General features: G+C 43.6%; 1 protein-coding gene across 5 annotated transcripts in view; it reads left to right on the forward strand.

Annotated features, from left to right (window-relative positions):
• Window positions 1-24,854, forward strand: part of DUSP19 (dual specificity phosphatase 19) — a 39,341-nt gene that overhangs the window by 8,041 nt on the left and 6,446 nt on the right. For 4 of the 5 annotated variants that reach the window (XM_085872237.1, XM_085872238.1, XM_085872239.1 and 1 more), the window contains 3 exons: window positions 101-369; window positions 11,105-11,151; window positions 20,773-20,925. In XM_085872237.1, coding sequence (XP_085728363.1) covers window positions 101-369; window positions 11,105-11,151; window positions 20,773-20,925 — 469 coding nt within the window. The remainder of the gene's footprint in view (window positions 1-100; window positions 370-11,104; window positions 11,152-20,772; window positions 20,926-24,854) is intronic. The other variant, XM_085872241.1, reaches the window with a different exon arrangement.

A 24,854-nucleotide genomic window follows, 5' to 3' on the forward strand; every position in this document is an offset into this window, starting at 1 on the left:
TACATCTTATAACATCGATATTGTATCACAGATTTATTGTCGGTGTTTGGCAAAGTTGTGACAAAGTTGATGAATTGAACTGTTACGTTCGGATTTCCAGGACCGACGTCCAAGGAACGTTTGATTTTGAAGAGTCGCGAAGCGAGACCAGACGAGCGATCATGGAGTGTTGTTTGGCCGAGGAGATCCAGGCGTTCTCACACAAGTCTCTGAAACATCGCAACACCTTGGTGACGACGTTGTGCGGTCATCGTCACTCCGAGTTACCAGGAGGACTCGTCAAGCATGAACCGGACGCAACTTATGGTTTTGTCCCCGATCTGCAGCCCGACTTGAATGTTGCACAAGTAGAGCCGTGGCTTTTCTTTGGTGAGTGATTAAAGGTGTGGAGCCGTGGCTGCTCTGTGATTAGTGATTAAAGGTGTGGAGTTAGGGGTTCTCAATGATAAGGATCAAAGGTGTGGAGTTCGGGATGATCTGTGATCAGAATCAAAGGTGTAGATTTGGGGATTCTCTGTGATTTGTGATTAAAGGTGTACAGTTTGGGATTCTGTTTGATTGGTGATTAAAGGAGTAGAGTTGGGGATTCTCTGTGATTAGTGATTAAAGGAGTAGAGTTTGGGATTGTCTGTGATTCGTGATTAAAGTTGGGGATTCTCTGTGATTCGTGATTAAAGGTGTGGAGTTGGGGATTGTCTGTGATTAAAGTTGTGGAGTTGGGGATTCTCTGTGATTCGTGATTAAAGGAGTAGAGTTTGGGATTCTGTTTGGTGATTAAAGGAGTAGAGTTTGGGATTCTCTGTGATTAGTGATTAAAGGAGTAGAGTTGGAGATTCTCTGTGATTAAAGTCGTAGAGTTTGGGATTGTCTGTGATTCATGATTAACGTTGTGGAGTTGGGGATTCTCTGTGATTAGTGATTAAAGGAGTAGAGTTTGGGATTGTCTGTGATTCGTGATTAAAGTTGTGGAGTTGGGGATTCTCTGTGATTCGTGATTAAAGTTGTGGAGTTGGGGATTCTCTGTGATTAAAGTTGTGGAGTTGGGGATTCTCTGTGATTAGTGATTAAAGGAGTAGAGTTTGGGATTCTGTTTGATTGGTGATTAAAGGAGTGGAGTTGGGGATTCTCTGTGATTAGTGATTCAAGGAGTAGAGTTTGGGATTATCTGTGATTCGTGATTAAAGGTGTGGAGTTGGGGATTGTCTGGATTCGTGGTTAAAGGAGTAGAGTTGGGGATTCTCTGTGATTCGCGATTAAAGTAGTAGAGTTTCGGATTGTCTGTGACTCATGATTAAAGGTGTGGAGTTGGGGATTCTCTGTGATTAATGATTAAAGGAGTAGAGTTGGAGATTCTCTGTGATTCATGATTAAAGTAATAGAGTTTGGGATTGTCTGTGATTCATGATTAAAGGTGTGGAGTTGGGGATTGTCTGTGATTCGTGATTAAAGGAGTAGAGTTGGGGATTCTCTGTGATTGGTGATTAAAGGAGTGAAGTTGGAGATTCTCTGTGATTCGTGATTAAAGTAGTAGAGTTGGAGATTCTCTGTGATTCGTGATTAAAGTAGTAGAGTTTGGGATTGTCTGTGATTCGTGATTAAAGGTGTGGAGTTGGGGATTCTCTGTGATTCATGATTAAAGGAGTAGAGTTTGGGATTCTCTGTGATTGGTGATTAAAGGTGTGGAGTTAGGGATTGTCTGGATTCGTGATTAAAGGAGTGGAGTTGGGGATTCTCTGTGATTCGTGATTAAAGGAGTAGTTTGGGATTGTCTATGATTCGTGATTAAAGGTGCGGAGTTTGGGATTGTCTGAATTTGTGATTAAAGGAGTCGAGTTAGAGATTGTCTGTGATTAGTGATTAAAGGAGTAGAGTTGGGGATTCTCTGTGATTCGTAATTAAAGGTGTTGTCATGATGTGGGATGATAGTGTCTTCATTGAATGGGATTTGTGGATAAGTGTGGTACAGTCATGCGCCACTTTACGACGGGGTTATGTTCTGAGAAATGCGTCGTTAAGCGACGTCGTCGTTGTGCGAACATCATTTTTTTTTTCCGTTTTCGTTTTCGAACATCGTACTTTCACAAAACTACACACCGAGGCCATATGGTGTAGCCTATTGCTCCTCGGATACAAACCTGTACAGCATGTTACTGTAGTGAATACTGTCGGCAATTGTAACACACATCCAAGAGAGACAGAAGACATGTTAGTTTTACCTTTGTGCTGTTCATGCCGGCCATCGGTGTTGTTAGCAGCAGCTTACAATCTCCTCTCGCATCGATTATAGAAAGGTGAATAATTAGCGTTTGGATTCTATAAATATGTAATCATTGCATCGATGTTATAATTTACAAATGAAGAAACGAGCTCCTGTCAATTGTGATATATATTTTCGGAACAGTGCGATTGTTTTGACAACATAAAAAGCTTCACAAAAATAAATTCGTGTTTTAATGTCGACTAAGAACAACGATTTATTCACGGAATTCTTCAATTCAAAGGTAATTTACTTGCTAGAAGGTAAACGTGCAAACATTGGTTCAGTTTGAAAGCCGATTTCCTTGAATCCCGATTTAGCACGATCCTGTTTTTTTCGCGATGACATTTTATGGACCTCAACGATCGCATTATAACGGGGCCACACTGTCGTTTATTGTCATTATGAGGTATTATGTACTGTACAGTGTACATAATTGTATGTGCTATTTTTATACGAGGCGACATCACTCGGCGATTGGAATTTTTCAGTTACATTTTTTTTTTTTCAGAGCTGGCAGATCTGTCGTACATGGATCCGTCGTTGCCCGGAACGTCGTTAAGCGGCGCATGACTGTATTTATCCCTTCCCATCACGCCTGTATCCATCATGTCTGGATTGTATTTTGTCTGAATTTTACCCTTCAGTAACTGAAAAATCTCTAAATTGCAAAGATTCTATTTTACGGCTTCGTTTGGCAGGGTATTGTGACTCGATAATGGACCAACTTTTTTCCCTTCCAAGGGGAACTGCAATTCTACATTTTGTTTCTTTGATTGTTTGTCTGTTCTTCTACATATTACCCGAGTGGTTACCTGTGGTTTCTTTATCTTGCATTTTTACTCACACAATATCAGATGGGAAGCTGTGTAATCCAGCCAGATCAGGAGCAAACAACAAAAGACCAAAAGCTGTTGATATGCGAACTACTATGATGATACAGCCTTTGGGGCTAACTCCTTAAAATACTTTCAGGAAAATGCCAGTCAGTCGGTTTTGAATGGGGGCAGTATGCAATTGACACCACTTCCCCTGTGATAATGAGGCTCCATAATACAGTGTTTACAAAGAGAAACATGCATGGCAATTCGGAGGTGACCAAAAACAAAAGTGAGTTTCGAAAGTGATCGAACGGTGCGGTGATACTGTGCACGGAATCCTCATTGGTGGTGATGTGACCTTCGCTGGGGGAAAACTCATGACGTCAGAGCCAATTAACTTGAGGTATGCCTTGCATATCGGCAACAGGTCTATCAGTCTGTGTGTCAATCCTTGTGAGGGGAATGGAAGGGAAACATTGCATTTTTTAAATTGATCATACTTTCCACCCAAAATGGTTTTGACTAAAGTAAAACGGGTTTGGAGTTTTCAGAAACAAAACAGGTCAAAACCCATGAAATGTGCGTTACCTGCCATCTATGGCAAAGTAAAAACGAGCTGGTGTGAGTTCAAAATGAAAATGCTGTGCTTTTGTGCCGTCTTAAGGTGGTCTAATTGTGCTAACAAAGAAAAGCAGAGATCAATTAATTGCGTCCCAGGTATTATAACAAATCTGCTACTGGACCGGATGGCATCAGCTCACATGTCCTAAAAATCTGTTCTGCTGCTCTTGCATGTCCTCTCTCTGCTATGTTCACCCTGTAATTTACCATTGGTCATCTCTCATCTGCCTGGAAATCAGCCAACGTCACTGCATCACATAAAAAGTGGAAAAACTGATCACCTCGACGACAGACCTATTAGTACAGTCAAAATGTCAGATGACCTCCCACAAGTTGCAGCAAAAGCAAACTCAACAGATTTTGATTCCTGGATATGTCCTCAGTGACAGAAAAAAAAAAAGTCCAAAGGGATGCTCCAGGGGGGAAAGTCCTGAAATCATGTAAATCCAATATGGCCACCACCCGGCTTTGGGGAAAATGAGAAAATTGATATTTTAAAATGTAAATATATGTTTTTCTGCATTCTAATTGTTTCGAGTTATGGGCAGTCTATTGATATACAAGAATAATTATAAAAAAAGTGAAATGTATTGAGGGTAAAATAAATTATAGCTTTTTTGTCCAAAAATGTCAATTTTTTGTCCTGAAAAAAAAATATGTACCTGATACTGATTTTGGCTCCTGGACCAAAAAAAATAAGAAATGTTGAAGACTCAAGATGAAATCAAGTCTATGGCAATACAATATAATGATGTGAATCATTGAAACATGACAAAATTCACAATTCCACTCGGGGCAATCACATCTGCCTGACGAAGGTTTCGAAATGAAAATGAAAATTCACATTAAACTCAGAAACTACATCCATTATAAACTTACTATACATGTTGAGAAAAATCAAGCGTATTAAAGTTAGAACTCGAGGATGTCGTCATCATCCTCATCATTGTCACATGGAGTGTTTGTGCAGCCAGAGCCCCTGCAGTTTCCATAAGCTGGAGTGCACTCAATGTTGTGCTTCTTGCATGTGCATCTCATGGTGCTACATTCAGCCTGGCAGTTGCACCTAATGACACGTAACATATTTTCAGGAGCTGGAGCTATTGATGTCTGAAGTTGCACAAAATCCTCGTCACACTACTGCCAACCCCAGTCTGTCGGAAGAAGTTCATCTGCACATCCCTTCCATTTTAGACTTGCAGATACACGCGCAGGCTGTGATACTTTGTTGCTTCTGATGTTGGTGGTAACGTCTGTGATTGCACGTGAGAGGAGCTCGAAGCCACCTTGTCCCAGTACCGCTGATACAGGAGGTGTCCAGGATATCAGTTGACTTTCCGTTGTAGATTATCACCAATGTTTTTTCTCCTGCATCTGCCACATCACATACAGAAGCTAGATATGTATCAAAAACCTTGGCCTGCTCACGGAATGTGTTGTTTGCTTTGAACTTTTTGAGGGAAGCTCCCTTTCCAATCCCATGAAGAGGAGATGTCATGTCGCACCCAAGAACTGCATGTAAAAACAGTATGTGCTTGCATATGTCTGTACCAATCATTTTCTTTGTAGCCTTGATGTTCCAGATGCGAGGCTTCTTCGTGTTCTTCTTTGGCTCGGGACAAAAGAAGAGGTCATGGGATTCTAAGCTTGCATGGTAGCATAGGAGGACGAGGATGTCTGTGTCATCACCAACTAAAACAGTGTTGGTGACAGTAGCAGACTGCAAGGCCTTCAGTACAATCAGGAGATCAGCATCCCCTGAGGCATGGTGTGTCTCACAGTTCTTCTTCTGAAGCTCTTCACTCAACATAAAAATGGATCGCTGTTTATTCTGCCTTTTGGCAATAAACTGTTCCTTCTTCATTGTGAGACGCATGTCAGCTGTAAATGTCACAGTAGTGCCAGCATTCCCTTTAGACCGTCTCTGATGTGTCATGTCCTTCGTGTTGGTACTCTCATAACCATCAAACACGACTATGGCATCTCCGTACTTCTTCGTTACATAATCAGTGTACTGGTGGCATATGTCTCTGTATGTAGATCCACGAGACCATGGAATGCGTTGACCAAGTGCCCCGCCATCCAAAACATACTGTTGCCCATCATTGGGGATATCGGCTGGGACATCGGATCCAAGAAGATCCCAGATGGCATCAGCAAAGACTGGCTTGTGTGCTTGTCGGAGCTGAAGAGAGCAATCAAAGAGGGCTGGTGGATAGCTGCACAGTTCATATTTGAAGGCCGACTCCAGTTCTTCTGCTGTCTGTGCAACAGTGATCAGTCTCTGGAAGAGGAGTTGTGGGTCAACCTGGTCTTGCTCGCCATCAATCTTGACAGATGACTTCATGCCGAGGGTGACAACTTGATCTTTCCTCTTAAATGTGTCCTCAGCAGTTGTTTTCCCATCTATAGATTTCAATATTTTGGCTCCTACAGCATATGCTGTATCGACGTTGATGGTGGGGTGGGGTGTGCATGAACTCCAGTGGCAATGTTCCTCAGACGTGGATCACTACTGAATGGATTCCGTTCCTGTAAATACTGAAGAGCTGATAGTGTGTCCTTCCAGTCACGAGATTGTCTTGCCTTGGTCATGTCCTTCTTCTGCTCTCCAGTGTTGTAGTTCACACCTGTGAGCTCCTGCATTGCCTGGTTTATTTCTGCACAAACAGGCATTGATAGTAGCCATACCAGCCATTGTTGCTCTGTCATACCTCGCCCTCGTGTGAGCCCCCCCCCGCTGGTCTTCAAACTTCTCATCAGAACTTGTTTGATGATCAGGTCAGATGAAAGACCTGCCCACAGGCGATCACTTCGTCGAACCACATGGAACCCCTCATCAAAACGTTGTTGGATATTGGGATGTTGAGTTTTGAGGTTGGACATCTGCTGCAGATACACCCTCGCAGATTTGGCATACAGGTTGTGGCCCGAGGCTGCCAGGTAAGGCAGCATTTCCTGGATGGCCTGAAGATGTAGTGCCCAGTTCCCAGTGCGCTCTGCCTGGATGTATTTGCGTAGAATGTCTAGCATGTCCATATACTGAACCCAGAGTGCTGAAGTTCTAGAAGATATCTTTGCAGACTTGGCATGCTTCTGAAGGTGGTCTTTGATTCGTTTAAAGACATCAGACTTGCATACTTCTTTCACAGACTGGGGTTGACAGAAGTGTGATGAGGGTTTTGTGCCACTTCAGACATCAATCGCTCCAGCTCCTGAAAAGATGTTACGTGTCATTAGGTGCAACTGCCAGGCTGAATGTAGCACCATGAGATGCACATGCAAGAAGCACAACATTGAGTGCACTCCAGCTTGTGGAAACTGCAGGGGCTCTGGCTGCACAAACACTCCATGTGACAATGATGAGGATGATGACGACATTGTCGAGTTCTAACTTTAATACGATTAATTTTTCTCAACATGTATAGTAAGCTTATAATGGATGTAGTTTCTGAGTTTAATGCGAATTTTCATTTTCATTTCGAAACCTTCGTCAGGCAGATGTGATTGCCCCGAGTGGAATTATGAATTTTGTCATGTTTCAATGATTTACATAATTATATTGTATTGCCATAGACTTGATTTCATCTTGTGTCTTCAACGTTTCTTTTTTTTTGTCCAGGAGCCAAAATCAGTATCAGGTAAATAATTTTTTTCGGGACAAAAAAGCTATAATTTTTTATTTTACCCTCAATACATTTCACTTTTTTTATAAATATTCTTGTATATCAATATACTGATCATAACAAAACAATTATAATGCAGAAAAACATATTTACATATTACAATATCAATTTTCTCATTTTCCCTGAAGCCGGGTGGTGGCCATATTGGATTTCCATGATTTCAGGACCTTCCCCCCCGGAGGATCCCTTTGGACTTTTTTCTGTCACTGAGGACATATCCATGAATCAAAATCTGTTTAGTTTGCTTTTGTTGCAATTTGTGGGAGGTTGACCAAATATTTCTGCTAAAATGCCTGTACTATGTCAGCTTACTTAGAATCATCCGCAAGGTCATGGAATCCATTATCACCGTTGAAAGGAAATCCTTACTTTTTTCCAATAACCTCATCTCAGATCACCAATTTGGTTTCAGACCAGGTCACTCCACCTTGGACATGCTGCTTCTACTCATCCAACAATGGATGGTGGCCATAAATGTGAAACATGAGATCAGGGCCGTCTCTGTGGGCATATCTCCTGATTTTGATACAATCTGGCATTCTGCCTTGCTCTCCACACTGTCTGCCTATGGCGTCCAAGACCATCTCCACACATGGCTTCCTGACCTCCACAACTATCGGAGCCAACATGTGGCTTTCAACGCATTCATTCAATCAAACGGAAGACCAAGAAGGAACCCAAAGAAGTTAAAAACAAAGATGGAGTCATCAGGAGGAACCTGGATAGGATTTGGGTTTCAGCCGCTACTCCACAACCCTCAAACCCATCCAGGCACAGCCACGTGAGCCTTACAGAAACACTTCTGCAAGAATTCACTTCTTAGAGAGAAATAGAGAGCCAAAGAGACGAAAGAGAAGAAAAAACAAGAATTAGAATGAATAAAGAGAATTGTGAAAGGACCAAAGAACAAAGACGTCGGGAAGAACCCGGATAGATAGATTTCAGCAGTTACTCCCCATGCTCAAACGCAGCAACATGTACAAGCTACCAGAGGTCCGTTAATCTCCTCTCGCTGTTAATGTTGGAGTGCCCCAAGGCGGTGTTCTGGGCCCCGTCCTATTCCTCATCTTCATCAAAGATCTATCTGACTCTGGAAAATCGTCAATCTATTTGCTGATAACTCCCTGCTGATAACCCTCTGCCATGACATCCCTCATTCTTCAGGCAGGATGCAGCCTCTTCCCTCTATTCTGACCTTGACAAAAATCTCAAGATGGTCAAACAATTGGAATATCTTTCAAAAACCTCACACTCACAATCTCTCTCTGAAAGGACCATCTGGTAACCCCACCCCCCTCTTGAGGGGAGGAAGTTCAGTCGTTGAAACTCCGAGGTCTCTTGGGCAAACCACATTTAAAAGTTGGCCTCTGAAGTCAGTCGCCGACTGGGCATCCTCCGTCATACAAAGTCCTTCCTTGGCACTCCTAAACTTCTATCCACCTAAAAGGCCTTCATGCACAGATTGATGGAATACTGCTCTTCCCTGTGGGCTGGATCCCATGCCTTACATTTGATTCTGCTTAATGCCATGGAAACCAAGAGCTTCAAGATCATGGGAATATCTGATGAAGCTGAGTCTATGGTCCTTTCACTTTCCCATCACAGACAGGTCAGTGGTCTCTGTCTTGTACCGCCTCCTTTCTGGTATTGCACCCGCTACTCTTTCCATGCTTTGTCCCTTACCCCCCCCCCCTCTCTCTCCCCCCAGGTTTCTGCAGGGCTCACACAGTCCACCATTAACCTCCTTCTGGTGAAACCCCCAAAATCCAGAACCACTGCTCACCTCCTCATGAGCTCTTCCATGAGCCTCGACTCTGTATACAAAAATAAAAAAATCAAGGAATGCAAACTGTGGATTACCAAAAAAATAGTGGGAAAAGCGAATCAACAACATTTCACTTGCAGGCCCAATTCCATATCCAGGCGATGCATGACCCCTTCCCAATTCCATATCCATGTGATGCATGACCCCTTCCCAATTACATATCCAGGCGATGCATGACCCCTTCCCAATTCCATATCCAGGCGATGCATGATCCCTTCCCAATTCCATATCCAGGCGATGCATGACCCCCTCCCAATTCCATTTCCAGGCAATGCATGACCCCTTTCCAATTCCATATCCATGCGATGCATGACTCCTTCCCAATTCCATATCCATGCGATGCATGACCCCCTCCCAATTCCATATCCAGGTGATGCATGACCCCTTCCCAATTCCATATCCAGGCGATGCATGACCCCTTCCCAATTCCATATCCAGGCGATGCATGACCCTTTCCCAATTCCATATCCAGGTGATTCATGACGTCATCGCTGGGCATTGAAGGAAGGCAGTATTCAGTTTTTACTCCATTTGTTTTTTTTGTTTTCTTTCTTTTTTTCTTGTTTGTCCAGGCGACATCTGATATTTGGAGACGGAAGTGAACAAGCGATTTGGCTATAAAGGGTATTTTTGATTTATTGATGAATCAATTAATTCTTCACTTTTTTTTATGAATCACGTAATTTTCAAAAAGTTAGATTCGGATGAAACGGTCGTGGTTTTGGTATGCTATGAGGCAACTGATCGAGAAATAAATTCGTTTACCAATGCTTGATTGGAGAAATCAATGATCGATAAATCAATCACTTTATTTATTTATTTTAATTGTGCAATTAAAAAAATCGATTATTGTACACAGCTCCCTCCCAATTCTGTCTGCATGTGCTACGCAGTGGTATCGCCAGCCACTGAAGGCACCCTGGCAGTGGCGTGCGCTGGAGGATTTGTCTACATGTTATTCTTGTTTTTATGGGGAGAGGGGCTTCGGGCTTCGAAGGTTTAAAGCTCAGTAGCGTACCTGAATGAACACATACACACACACACACACACACACACACACACACACACACACACACACACACACACACACACACACACACACACACACACACACACACACACACACACACACACACACACACATACACACACACACACACACACACACACATACACCAGATAAATAGCCACTGAGCTTGGGGGTGGTAGTGGGGGTGGGGGAGGGGGGTGAACAGGGGAGTGACATCACTTCCTTGAGCACTTCTGTTTCCCAGCAACACTGTTTTTTAAAGGTTTTCTGTCTTCACTCAATCGGGAAATCAAGGACGAATTTCCTCCTTCCCATGGATACCAAGGTATGGGGGTTAGAATTTGGACACTTTGTGTTAAATATTCAGACATCAATAAACATGGCAACCATGAGATAACAAACACATTAATTTTTTTTAAGAGATAAACGACTGTACTTTAAAAGTAAAGAAAAATTGGTCAAAAGCACGTGCCTGGTGGTGATGATAAAGAGAATATAACAACCTCGTCCTGCGTCACCATGTACATTGTACATCATGAAGTTATCCACATGTTTGTCTTCGTTATCAGGGTTATCAAAAAGAACTTGTTTAAACCAGTGAGCGACAAGATAGTGTGTCCTTTCTATCATTACAGTTATCTTTCACACACAAATCAGTTTCCATTTGAAAATTATCTCCAGCTGCTGCTGCTTCATCAATATCGTGTATCTCTTGCAGGATTATTATGTATTCGGATGAAAGGATGAAAAATAACATCAAGATTATTTGCATATCAATACTCGTGCCTTATTTGAGAAAGGTTTCATTTTTGTTCATGTTTAGCATTGTGTCGACACAAGTCCACATTAAGCTTTGTTTCACAGGATCCCAAGACTTGGCACAGGATTACAAGATTATGAAAGAACTGAAGGTATGAGGAACAAAAGGCATGACCAAAATAACTACAACGGCACTCGGTTGAGCACATACCTCCGCCAGGCTGAACAGTTTACGTTATGTATCCCACTGATAGGCCGGATCTGGATCTGGACCTGAACCAAAATCTAATCCGCTTATTCTCGGCACCAAACCAACTCATCCACAGAGTTTTGTCATAACTCACAAGGACATTAGACACAGGTGGAGGTCATTCAGCCCATCATGCCTGTTCCACATCAACACAAGATCAAAAGAAGAAAATGCAATGTTTTTTGTTTTTTTTTAAACTAAGTATTTGTGGGGTTTTTTTGAAAAATTTTCCCCCCTTTTCTGGAGAGGGGCATGGGCTTGGGTTAAAAAAGACCTCATCATCCACACAACACCCCTTGAGACCCACAAACCAACACTCCTTACACATGCACACAATCACCCATCAACACCCAAACTACCTAACAGTCCTCTCAACATCCCCGTACCTCTCGATCTCCATAACTTCCAGGTACCTATATAATTCCAATTTAAACTTATCTTCTGTTTCTGCTGCCACTACCTTTTCAGGGAGACCATTCCATGCATCAACTACTCTCAGAGTGAAGGTCCCCTACCTTACTACCATCTTAACTCTCCTCTTCTTTACTCTCAAGCTATGGCCCCTTGTCCTATCACTGTCTACTCTGTTGAATAATTCATCTTCACTTAATTTATCAATACCTTTCATTATGTTAAACATCTCTATCATATCTCCTTGTAACCGCCTCCTTTCTTGTGTATCAAGCCCTATCTCCTTCAGCCACTCCTCATAGCTGAGTCTAGTTAGGCCCGGAATCAATCTCGTAGCCCTGCGCTGAACCGTCTCTATGGCATCTATGTCCTTCCTGGGTTGTGGTGACCAGAACTGCACACAATATTTGAGATATGGCCCTCACTAAATTCCTGTGCAATGTTAACACCACCTCTTTTGATTTATAATTGATCCCCCTCCGAATACAACCTAAAACCTGATTTGCTTTCCCTATAGCTCCCTGGCACTGTGCTGCCTCCTTACCTCCCGTATCTATTACCATCCCCAGATCCTTCTCCTGTGTGACATGCTCCAAAATTACCCCTTACATAATGTAATCTCTATTTTCATTGTTATTTCCCATCCCCAACACCTTACACTTGTTCAGGTTAAATTACATCTGCCAATATTTTGCCCAATCTATGTAGGTATCGGTATTGTCGTGTCGAGTTCAGTGATGACCGACAGGAGACGGATGAGCCAAACTGGCGGTTTACTCCCTCAGACGACGTTCCAAATTATGGCGGACAACACGTGCGTGGGTCATGAGGAGAGACATGAAAACCTGACAGCTTTTCAACCCAATGGGTATATTTCCCGAACCACAATAATCCAAAGAACCAGGGATGACTTAATCGCGATAGAGGAGATGACAGCGGATTGGGATAGGAAAGAAAAAGGGGACACAAAATCTATAATAAAGAATTATATACAAATAGGTAAAATAAATCTTAATAAACGAAGGTGCCTCAAACTGGGCTCAGTTACAGAAGGGAAGGGAACAAAAACCGGGTGATTCAGCTCTGAAGCAGCGGGGACGAGTAGGTGATGAGGATGACAACGACAAGGCGAGCAGACGATGGCAGGACGATGAGGAGATGGGCAGGACAACGAACAGGCTTCATGCGACAAACACAGGCAGTAGCAGGCAGGCAGGACAACCTCCTCAACTCCTTCTCCTCGGTCTCCCTCAAACTTGCACACCCTCTTGAACATTCTTTCTCGACCAACTTCCTTTTTCCTTCTCGACCTCACCTCAGACTTCAACTTTCACCAACTCCCTTGATCGTAGTCTTTCACGCACCACTAGAGGATTAATGGGGTTTATGAGGCAACCATTCAAATGAATGGGGAAAATGGAAAAACTTTCTGACTCAACTCCCAAAAGCCCAAAATAGGAGACTGATTTCCTCCCCTTCCCATACAAGCAAATGTAAAATTGAGACTGATTCCCTTCCCTCCCATACAAGCAAATGTAAAATTGAGACTGACTCAAGCCCCAAAAGCCCAAAATAGGAGACTCATTTCCTCCCTCTCCCATACAAGCAAATGTAAAATTGAGACTTACTGATGAAAGCATTTCTTTCCTTTTATATTGTTGCGAATTCGCGCCCACCGGCGTGCGAACGGCTACGTAACTCGAATCACGGCACGTCGCCCACTGGACGGCCAATTCTGTCGTGACCCTCTCGGACCAACGCCGGGAGCTAGTCACGGGTGGGCCTTTCGACCTCACCACAATCGTGCCAATCGGCCACCCGCGTAGGATAGGGTTGTTCGCCAAACTCGACCTACCTAAGTACCCACGCGGATGGTTAACCGGGCGATCGTACCTCGCCACAGGTCTACTCCGGACACGAGCCGCTTGGGCGGCCCGTTCCGTACTATCGGGATAACCGAGCGGCGTTATCGTCGACCTGGACAGTTCAGATTAATTACCGGGATGTTGCACCCACTACGAACCCCTTACGTGATGAAAGATGGAGATTCAAATGGAGAAAAGACGAAGTAAAGCGAAACGGGCACAGTTCAACATGCAAGCATTTTATGACGCGACACACGGAAAGCACGTATATACAGCCATACAAAATGCACAAAAAGCAAAGGCAAGAAGAAAACAGTTGACACCGACCTAACGCGTACACACGGCAACACTTACACAGTTTTACTTCACAGACATTTTCACAAAAGCAAAAGAAGGAAGCCACCCTCACAGACAAGGAGGCAGACAGGCCCGTAGGCCAAATGTGCGTGGGACCTAGAGGAGCGGCCAGGTCCGCGAGACCGGGGAGGTCTTACCCGCGTCCTCGTGACGCGTTGGCGTGCAAGCCGCAAAATGTCCGCGCCGCTGTGCCCCGACTCCGTGCCCCTGGCGTGCTTGTTGGCACCACGTTTGGGGTGGGGGAGGAACGGGGCCCCCTTTGCACTATCTCAGCACTGGGAAAGGGGAAATTGTTGATGCCCTGGGGGAGGAGAGTGGCTGGCTGGCTTGGGTCCCGTGACGAGCGATTTTCCCCCACACCACAACCTCGTCGACGACCGCCGTCCTCCTTGCCTCGGACCCGAGCTTCCTTGCCCCGACCCGCCGCCTGCAGCTCCACCGCGCACACTCCCCTTCTTCCAGCTCAACTCTCAACTCCGCTCCCCAACGCTCAACGCTCCACGCTTCTCTCACCAGTTCCACATTCTCCCCCAGTTCCACACTCCGCACGAGTCGCCTTGCATCGTCTCTTTATAGCTCTCAGGAGGCGCTGATATGCAAATTCCCAGATCAGAATGGGATTGGAGGCGGGGCCACACCGCCCCCCCCCCCCCCGGTCAACCATTGGTCGGGCAAAAATGGGCGTGAACCTCCCCTGATCCTAAAATTTGCAAAGACGGACATGGACGGAATTCACCTACACGCACCTGGAGGCGGGGCCAAGCCACCTCGCGCTTGCCCATTGGACGGAGGAGAAGTGGGCGTGAAGCATTCCTGATCCGCGGATCGACGCGTTCGGCCTCCATGGCCGAACGGCTCCGGGAACACGACGTTTGGTGTTGACTGGTGGTGTTTGGGAATGGCCGTAGAAGTGATGATGTGGGATGAAGTCGTGAAGGTAAAGGCGTAGGTGGTGGTGTTTGCGAATGGTTGTGGTGGCGTAAGTGGTGGAGGTGGCGTCGTTGTAGTGTGGTTGGCACTGTGGTGGGGATGGCGTGGTTGTTGAGATGCTATTTCTTTGAAATAAAAGATAGAGAAAGAAAAACGACGAACTCAAAGCGTCACAGCCCGGATGGATCACATAAATTCCCTCTATACAACGGGTTTGGGCTAACTACACATGTACCTATGGAGATATCTCACCTGAGGGCCCTTTATGGTGTAATGCGAATTTCCACAACCGTAACAATATTTTCATTCCACTCAAAGTGAACCAATGAATATTTGTCCATGTTCTACTTTGAGGAATAACAATTTTCCTATTACATTCATCACCATTGAGTATATTCACAAAGATTACTTTGGAACTTCGTTCTTGGTTTAAATGTCTTTGTCGAGCAGAAATGAAATGATAAACTTCTCTTAATGCCCTTGTTTGACCACCTTCTGAGCCAAGTAAATTGTTTTTCCATTGTTCAATTGATAACCATCAAAGTTTTCAGTCCATTGAAGGATTTTTTTTTCTTTACATCCTCCAACTTATTTGTAATTAAATTTATCCACTTATTTGTTTTATCTACTTTTATCCCAGTTATTTCTTCAATAAGACTTGTTTGATATTTCTCACATTCTTTGTTTTCCATTTAAATACCAAGGCTGATTACATCTCCACTCTTTGCTTTGGTTATTGCTTGGTTCTATCATTTATAAATCAGTAAAAAGATGGTTGTAGCCTGCTAAAATTCCCAACCCAATATCTTAACACTTATACTTATAACCATAAGTGATACTATTGATTCCATCCTGTAAAATATATCTTTTATCATCAAAAGCTCCTAATGCTTTCTTATTTATCTCTTCTGTATATAATTGATGTTTATAACTTCTTATTGTATTCATTTTTCTATACTCTTCCTTCTTTAAGGTTAAACAGTTGTAATAATGTTTAAAGTTTATTGTTTCCTTGATTATATTTTTCGTTATTCCCTTTAGCTTCTTATCACACCTTTCAATGTTATTATAATCAATATACGTAAAATCATAAGACTTTGATCACAATCCTATAAATTCACTCATGACCTTCCCATCTAATTCATATTTAAAAACTTTCCAATAACCTTTTTATTCTTTGATGAAAACAACACATCACCTGATATAATTACTTGTAATATATATATATATATATATATATATATATATATATATATATATATATATATATATATATATATATATATATATATATATATATATATATATATATATATATTATCAATCATATCCTCATATACATCACCTGTCTTAATTTCTAAAATAAAACTATCTGTATCCATATACATCACACATTATCCTTATACTTTGATTTTAAATTATTATTGTAATAGTCGTACATTTACGACTTTGACAAGTCAAGAATTGATGTTCCTATATAAATAGGTTTATCCATTTCAATACTCTCTTTTTTCAAATGAATAGCACAAAAGTTCTCTGAAAACACCTCCACTCATTCAAAACTTGGTCTATTGATTAACTTTGAAGCCTGTTTCCAAGATGTAACAAGTCTTATGTTTTGTCGATTCCTAACATTTTTCCAGTCTTTCCAAATACAGCATTATTGATTAATTTATTAAAGTCCTTCTCAAAATCTGTTTTTGCTTCTGTTCTCCTTTTTGTATTAAAATCAATGTATTTTTTTAACCAATGACTTTGTTTAAATTTCAAAATTCGATGAATTTTCCTCACTCTCAACCCAGCAGATAAATATTGTCTCAAGTTCCTTTGATGCAAAACATAACTTTCTTTATCATTTAATGTAGTAAGTAGTTTTTTTGGAGATTTACCTTTTATACTGAACAAAAATATAAACGCACCAACCTAAATATCTAAGTCAAGATTGCCATTATGGGAAAATGGTCAAACCGATGATATGTTTGAGCAATGGTTCCTTTGTTTTGCTCAAGACAGATGTTCCCATTGAAATTGACCACTCTGAGTGTGTGGACTCACACGTTGAGTAATCCTTCCCATGAGCACCATGGGGCTTGACAGAGTGATGGTCAGTGAGCGTGACCAGGACACAAACACTCCCTATAGCTTGCCCGATAAAAGGCCTCCCCAAAATGTGGACTGGTGCCAAATGTCAACATGCCACAGATGTCACAAATCTTGAGGGAGCGTGCCATTGGCATGCTGAATGCTGGGACGTCAGTACGGGCCGTTGCAGCACACTTCAATGTCCACCACTCCACCATTAGCCGCCTGAGAACGCGCATCAAAGAGACTGGAAGCACCGTGAACCGCCCACATGCCCGGCGACCACGTGTGACCACCGCCGGTCAGGATCGTCACATGAGGCTGCAACATCTCCGGGATCGACTCCGACCGGCCACGAGGACTGCCGATGAGACTGTCGGGCTGCATAACAGGCGCATTTTAGCCCAGACGGTGCGTAACCGGTTGAGGGAGGCCAACCTCCGAGCCCGCCAACCACACCGGGGACTCGACCTCACTGCAGTCCGGCGTCAGACCCGACTGAACTGGGCCAATGTTCACTTGCGCTGGACCCTTGCACGATGGAGGACAGTGCTGTTCACCGATGAGTCGCGGTTCCAGCTGTATCGGGCTGATGACAGACTCCGCGTTTGGCGTCGGGCTGGGGAGCGCTACACTGACGCCAATGTCCTTCGTCGGGTGTCACACGGTGGTGCCAGTGTTATGGTGTGGGCAGGCATATGCCATGGAGAGCGCACTCGGCTTCATTTCATTGAAGGCAACTTGAACGGGCAGCGGTACAGGGATGAGATACTCAGACCCATCGTCGTGCCGTTTGTGCGCCTTCACCATGCGACGTTTCAGCACGACAATGCTCGCCCCCATGTTGCCAGGATCTGCATGGACTTCCTCGGTGAGGAGGACATTGATGTCCTCGACTGGCCTCCATATTCTCCCGACATGTCACCCATCGAGCACCTTTGGGACGTTCTTGATCGACGCGTACGACAACGTTACGCAGTCCCAGAGAACGTCCGCCAGCTCCGTGTGGCTCTCCAGGAGGAATGGGAAAACATCCCTTAGGCCACCATCGATAATCTGGTGATGTCCATGCGCCGGAGATGCACCGCTCTGCACAACGCTAACGGTGGACACACCCGTTACTGACTGTGTGAACTCTGACAGTGACACCTCGGTTGTGTCGGCTGTTGTAGCGCAAAGACTGTCGCCAGAATTCTCAAGGAACTCTTTGAAATTTAATGCTCAATTGTCATGGATTCTATAACCAAATTGTTGCGAAGATTTAGTATTAATGAGTTCGAGGTAAAATAGTAACAATCGCTTGGTGCGTTTATATTTTTGTTCAGTGTATATTAAATGACTGTTTGTAATCAATCACTGAACTATTCTTTTCTTGGACTTTCTTTATCAGGGGCATAAGGTTGGTCTTTATGTTTATGATGAAGTTCTTCTGGATATTTTAAATCAACCTCAAAATAATATCCAACTTCAGCTTCATCCAATCATTTTTGAGAGGCAATCAGTGTCCTATTTTGGGCTTTTGGGCCTTGAGTCAAAGTTTTCCCTTTTTCCCCATTCATTTGAATGGCTGCCTCAGAAGCCCCATTTATCCTCTACTCACATCCAACCACCCTTTTCTCTGGTCGAACTGGCTCCTCCCTCTCCTCTCCCTCGGCAAAACTCCGCCCCTTTGGGAGGCATCTATAACTCTGCCCCCCTTTTGGGGGCAACAAACCACTTCTCCCAGGCGATCTATCGCTCTGCCCCTTTCATGCCAGGTCTTCTGGTGCCCACCAGTAGAGGTTGGCAGGTTTTACACAATATCCTCAACCATAATCCCTACTTATTACATGCACCACCCTCTGTGTGGCACACATGCAAACAAGACAATTATTAAGCTGACATTTCCCCACTTGTACATCGAGATGGCGAACTACTCACACCCGGACCATGCTACTCTACACATTCCTATCTGCTCTCTGGAAATATATAACCCTTCCCTCCACAAATGTTACAACACTTTCCTGAATCTGATAGCCTCTTCTGCTATCCACCTTACCTCCAAGCTTTGTGCCATCTGCAAATTTGGAAAGCCTACTCTTCACACAATTATCCAAATAGTTGATGTAAATAATGAATAGTACTGATCTATAGTACTGAATAGGACTGATCCCTGAGGTACCCCACTACTTACATGCTCCCAGCAAGACATCCTCCCACTCACAGCCACTCTTTGCTTCCTACTACCAAGCCAGTTTGAAATCCAATTAGCTACCTGACCACCCATTCCACAAGCCCTCACTTTGGTTAACAACCTCCGATGTGGTACCTTATCAAATGCCTTCTTAAAGTCTAGCTATATACTATGTCCACTGCCTTTCCCTCATCCACCCAATCATACACTGCTTCATAGAACTCCAGAAGATTTGTGGAACAGGAACTACCTTTGGTAAACCCATGCTGACTACCTTTAATTAGTTTGTATTTATTTAAATGGATCCTCATCTGGTAAAACTCATCCACAACTGTTTGAAATACCATGCTGCATGTCATTTTTGGGCTCATCTCTCATTAGTAAAGAATCACTTTTAAAAACAAACAAACAGCAAAGATGAAGTCATCAGGAGGAAACTGGATCAGACATTTCAGCTGCGACTCCTCTACCCTGAAACCTATCCAGGCACAGCCAAGTGAGCCTTATTCCAAAAAAAATATATTATTCTGGCTGCCAGACCATATGTCCAATCAAATTGAAATATAAAACATGTATTCCCCATTATACTCGATCATAATTTTGAAGTTTCATGTCGATTGATGCAGCGGTTCAAGAGAGAGATTAATAAAAATAGTTTCCTTCAATCCAATATGGCTGCCAAACCATGTGACGTGACCTATGACATCATAGGTGGGGAACTTTGTTCCTTATGTATAGGTGGTCATACCGGTAAAGTTTCTCCTTGATCTGTTCAGCCACTTCGGAGAACATTTTGAAGGGTTTTTTTTTTAATATGGCTGCCGAACCACATGACCAATGACATCATAAAATAATTTCTGTTGACCATTTCATCCCGAGATGATCCTTAAACATTTTCATACTGATCGGATATAGCATTCGACATATGCAATTATGACATCATAACGAAGGCACCTATGACATCATAAAAAATACACACTCCCTATGGGGTGTACTTGACGTGCCAATTTTCAATTTTTCCCATGGAGCGGTTTAGGAGATAGAGGTCCAACGTTACACCTTTTTCCAAGGTGGCTGCCACACCACATGTCCTATGATATCACAATTATCATTAAAACATTCTACATAAGTAGTCACACCTATGATGAAAATTTAGTGTCAATCTGACACACGGTTCCAGAGAAAAGGGAATAGCAAAATACAGGCACGCACGTATGGGACTCATCGCTTTTCCCTGTTTAAGCTTCGCAAGCCCGGGCTCATTAAAAATTCTCACATCCGGATCTTCATCAAAATCAAATCGATTCTTCCTTGTTCACACTCCCCACTTGTCCACCAAGTTTTGTCTCAATCCGTTCACAACTTTTTGAGATATCCTGTTCACAGGCAGATTGATAAACAGGCAGGGGTGAAAACATAACCCCCGTCCCCCTCTGGTGGCGGAGATAAAATGGAGGAAATCCAATAAAAGGTTTTTCTCTCTGTCTATACATTTGAAAATGTAATGTTATTATTTTTCTGCTTTTAAAAAAGACTCCATGGCTTACCATGGCCTCAATGATACCTATGTCTAGCAAAATCAGATGATATTATTACACTTGTTATTCATGAAAATAACAACCTCACCTCCAGTATCTCTTTTACAATACATGGTATGTTGGAATTTTCATGCTCTTATTTATTTTCCTTTATTTTACTCCTGCAGGTAACACATATTCTAAATTTGGCTTATGGAGTAGAAAACACATTTTCTGAGCAGTTTGTTTACCGAAAAGTTCCCATGCTTGATATCCCTGAGGCTCGTCTGACCAGCTGTCTTCCTGAATGCTTTACCTTCATTTCTGCTGCCCATGAGCAGGTATGCTTGTTTTGTAAGTACAGTAAACCCTCAAATATCGGGGCGGTTGGGTTCCTGGAAAATGCTGTGATAGTTAAAACCACGATCGTGGAAACCAGAGGCCATTGGGAAAAGGGGGGTTCGGTTCCTGGGCTTCGAGAAAATGTCGATGAAGGTCGGTGGTAGCCAGAAATAAACACATCACAATTAATAAACATGTAAAACAAAATTGTGTGTGTATCTATATATATACACACACACACACACACACACACACACACACACACACACACACATTGAAATAAACATGGAAATTAAATAAATACAGTATAAAATAAACAAAAATGCAGAGTTTTACCTTTTCCATTATTATTATAATTCACGGACCGGTGTTTGTGTGTTTATTTGTGCGCTATTTGTTTGTTTGGTGCGCTGCTCCTCCTACAGTTCTGGGCCGATTACATCCAGACTTGCTGCATCGGATCAGTATGAATGCAATTAGTGAATAGGGGTGTTTTTTTTATCTTTGCTGATAATCTTGAGGGGGGGAGGGGGAGGGGACGCAAATTCTCCATGTAAATGTGTATCGTGTAGCACCACCTCCAGAATGGGGAAGGGTATTTCAAGTCTCCACCATTTACAGTGCAGTATTCCTGTCCCGTTTTCCAGTGCGGTGAGGTGTTTTGAATTATAAGCAGTTGGTATGTCTTTACTTCACGCACACAACCTGGGGTTTTGGGGTTCTTTTGCCGACACAGAGATGTCAATTGCCTATACACCGCCCAAATAAAGATTTGCGTCACAAGAATGTGTTGCATGCTTAGAACAAGATCGCCCGTAGAGTGGGTACTCAGCGAGTTCATTACAAAACAGCAAAGTGGGTGAGGGAAAGAACATTACGTACTCATACTGCACTCTGCCATAAATAGAAAACACAAGACTTGGCTTGGGATGATGATGCCAGAGGGGGGAGCAGGGAGGGGGATTCAGCGATCGGAAGAGCAGCAGAAACTAAACAACGAATTTGCCTTCAACATTGCTACATTGAACCACCTTACCTTGAACCCCGGAGTTGATATTTCTTGCTTGTAGAGGAAGGTACAAGATGGCTTCCTCTTCCAGAATAATCCTGTCTCGTTGGTGTTAAACCTGCTCCGGCATAAATCCCTTTTGCCTCTATTCGATCCAGAAGCTGCGGTAGGTAGTTTTTTTTGCAGTATCATGGTTGGCCGATGCTGCTTGCCCAACTCATGTAAAATGATAACTTTTTGAGATATCCTGTTCACAGGCAGATTGATAAACAGGCAGGGGTGAAAACATATGGGAATCCTCTTTTGACTTTCTCAAACCAGCATTTGCTGACGTGAAACATGTGGATAACTGTGGTTGAACTGGAGCCTTCGGCTTGGTGACCGCGTTTCGGGAAGCGCCTTTTTTTTTTTCTTTTTCTTTTTTGTATACACTGTCAAGGCTTGTATGAGAGCTAACACACAGAACGTACAACAAGGGGAGCAGGAGACAAGAGCGGCAGGAGGGGGAAGCAAAAACAGTGGGGAACACGACATGAGGAGATCTGTGGAAGGGAGACGGATGGGGTGGGGTACATAGGACAAACAAGACTGACACCACAGGGACTTTCAGATCCTTACACGACAGGGACTTTCAGGAAGGAAAAAGCAGGAAATTTGAAGGAGGTGGGTTTGGGGTGGATGAGTGGGGGTAGAAAAGAGTGGTTTTGGATGGGGGAAGATAAGAGATGGTGGTGAATGGCTGTTTTGAAGACCTGGAGGGAAGAGTGGGATTGAAGAGACTTGAAGTTTGTTGCAAAGGTGGGAGAAAAGAGGAATGAAAGAGTGAAGGTGAGCAGTGATTCTTGTTTTTGGGAATTTTACCAGAAGGTGGTGGCTGGCGGACCTTGAGCGCCCTGCGGAAATATGAGTGAGCCATATCTCAGACAGAGCAGGGGGGGGGGGTGGGGGGTGAGGCCGGGAAGGAGACGGTAGAAGACAGGCCACTGATCTGCCTGCGGTGGGAGAGTGAGACCCAAAAACTCAACCTCATCATGGGAGATGCCAATGATCCGAAATGCCTTGGTTTCCACAGCGTGAAGCCAAGAAAGGTGAGAGGCAGGGGCACCAGCCCAGAGGGGAGAGCAGTACTCCATCAGGCTGTGGGCAAAAGCTTTGTATGTGGTCAGGAGCTTCGGTGTGCCAGGTTGGAAATGTGGCTTCCCCAGGAAATATCCTGGCAGATAGTGAGACCCAGAAGCTTGAATGAAAGGGGTGGGGGGTTCCAGACGGTCCTTTCGGAGAGACATAGTGAGTGTGAGATTTGTTAGGGTTGAAAGACATGTTCCACGTGTTGGACCAGCTAGTGATTTTATCCAGATCTGTAGAGAGCGAAGAAGCTGCTGCTTGCTGTCTGAGGTATGACAGATGGTACGACAGAGGGTGGAGTCATCAGCAAAGAGATAAAGAGGATTTTCTAGAGTCGGGGAGATCATTGATGAAAACCAGAAAAACAACAGGGCCCAGAACTGATTTTTTTATTTTTTTAAGCTGATTTGACGCATGCTGGAATGGCAAAGAACCGTGACCATCAAAACAATAAAGTGGCAATTATTCAGTCTTAACACTATTGAGATGACGTGGTTTGAGAATGAAGCATGCATGAGAACAGGAGAATGAGCATGAGAAAGTCCGGATGTCAGAAAAGAATGGTTTGAGAATGCGTGTTTGAGAACGGTGATTCTAGTCCGAGTGTCGGAAAATAAGGGTTTGAGAATAGTGGTTTGAGTATGGGCGTCAGAAAGTGAGGGTTTGGAAATGAGGTTTGAATACGGAATTGGAAAAAGATGGTTTGTGAACAAGGTTTGAAGGATAATGAAGGTTTGGGAATGAGGTTTGAAGGATAATGAAGGTTTGGGAATGAGGAAGAGAACAATGGGGAAGGTTCTGCTGACAACCATTGACCCCGTAATAGTGGTCCACAGATGGTGCATTTTCACCTCAAGCCAACAAATCTAACAACTCAATCTTTTCGCACAACATCGTAACCTTTCTCTGCCTTTTTGCCTAACTTACTTTGTCCATCGCTTTAAGTTTGGGCAACATTAAAAGCCGTTCACGAGAAACAAGCCAAGGCTCAGAATGGGAGATAATTGTACCATATCTTCCCCCATCCAAAATCTTGATCTTTTCTACCCCCATTAATCCACCCCAAACCCACCCCCTTCAAATTCCATGTTTTCCTTCCAGAAAATCCCTGCAGTACCATCTTGTTTACCCTGTGTACCCCGCCACATCCCTCTCCCTTCCACAGATCTCCGCATGTCTCTGTTCCCCAAGATTTTGTGTTTCTTCCCCACTCTTATTTGCCTTAGCATATCTCTGCACAAACTTGTGAAATTCCTCATTTTATCCTTCTCAATCATCAAGAGCATAACTACATCATTTCGAAGATCAAGGGGTTGTTTAGTCATTTTTAACATAGCGCTCCAGGCTAGTCCTGGTGTGTGCCCCAGTTAGAATAGGTACCTTTAAAAGTACTACACTTCTTCTAACCAAAGTTGGTTCGCCTTGAGAAAGGTGTATCCCTGCGTGTCGTAAGAGGCGACTAAAAGGGTTGGCGTCAGGAAGGGCATCTGGCCATAAAAACATCGCCTAAAAAGGAAACCATGATAAGTACAACTGATGGGCAGGGTACATCCCGAAGTACCCCGTGGGGGTCCTCACCCCCTATCGTTAAAACTCAAGGTGGGGAACCTGATCTAAGCAAGGGAGGAATTTTTTCCATTTATGATGACCAATCGTCTGATGCCCCACGTGGAGATCGGTTTCTGAGGTTTGGTACATGGAATGTAGGGACAATGACAGGGAGATCTGGAGAAGTGGTTGAAACATTGGTCAGAAGAAGAGTGGACATATGTTGTGTGCAGGAGACACGATGGA

Source organism: Eptatretus burgeri, chromosome 3, assembly GCF_056783735.1.
Source record: "Eptatretus burgeri isolate ZD-2024b chromosome 3, Ebu_testis_v1, whole genome shotgun sequence".
NCBI classification, from domain to species: Eukaryota; Metazoa; Chordata; class Myxini; order Myxiniformes; family Myxinidae; genus Eptatretus; species Eptatretus burgeri.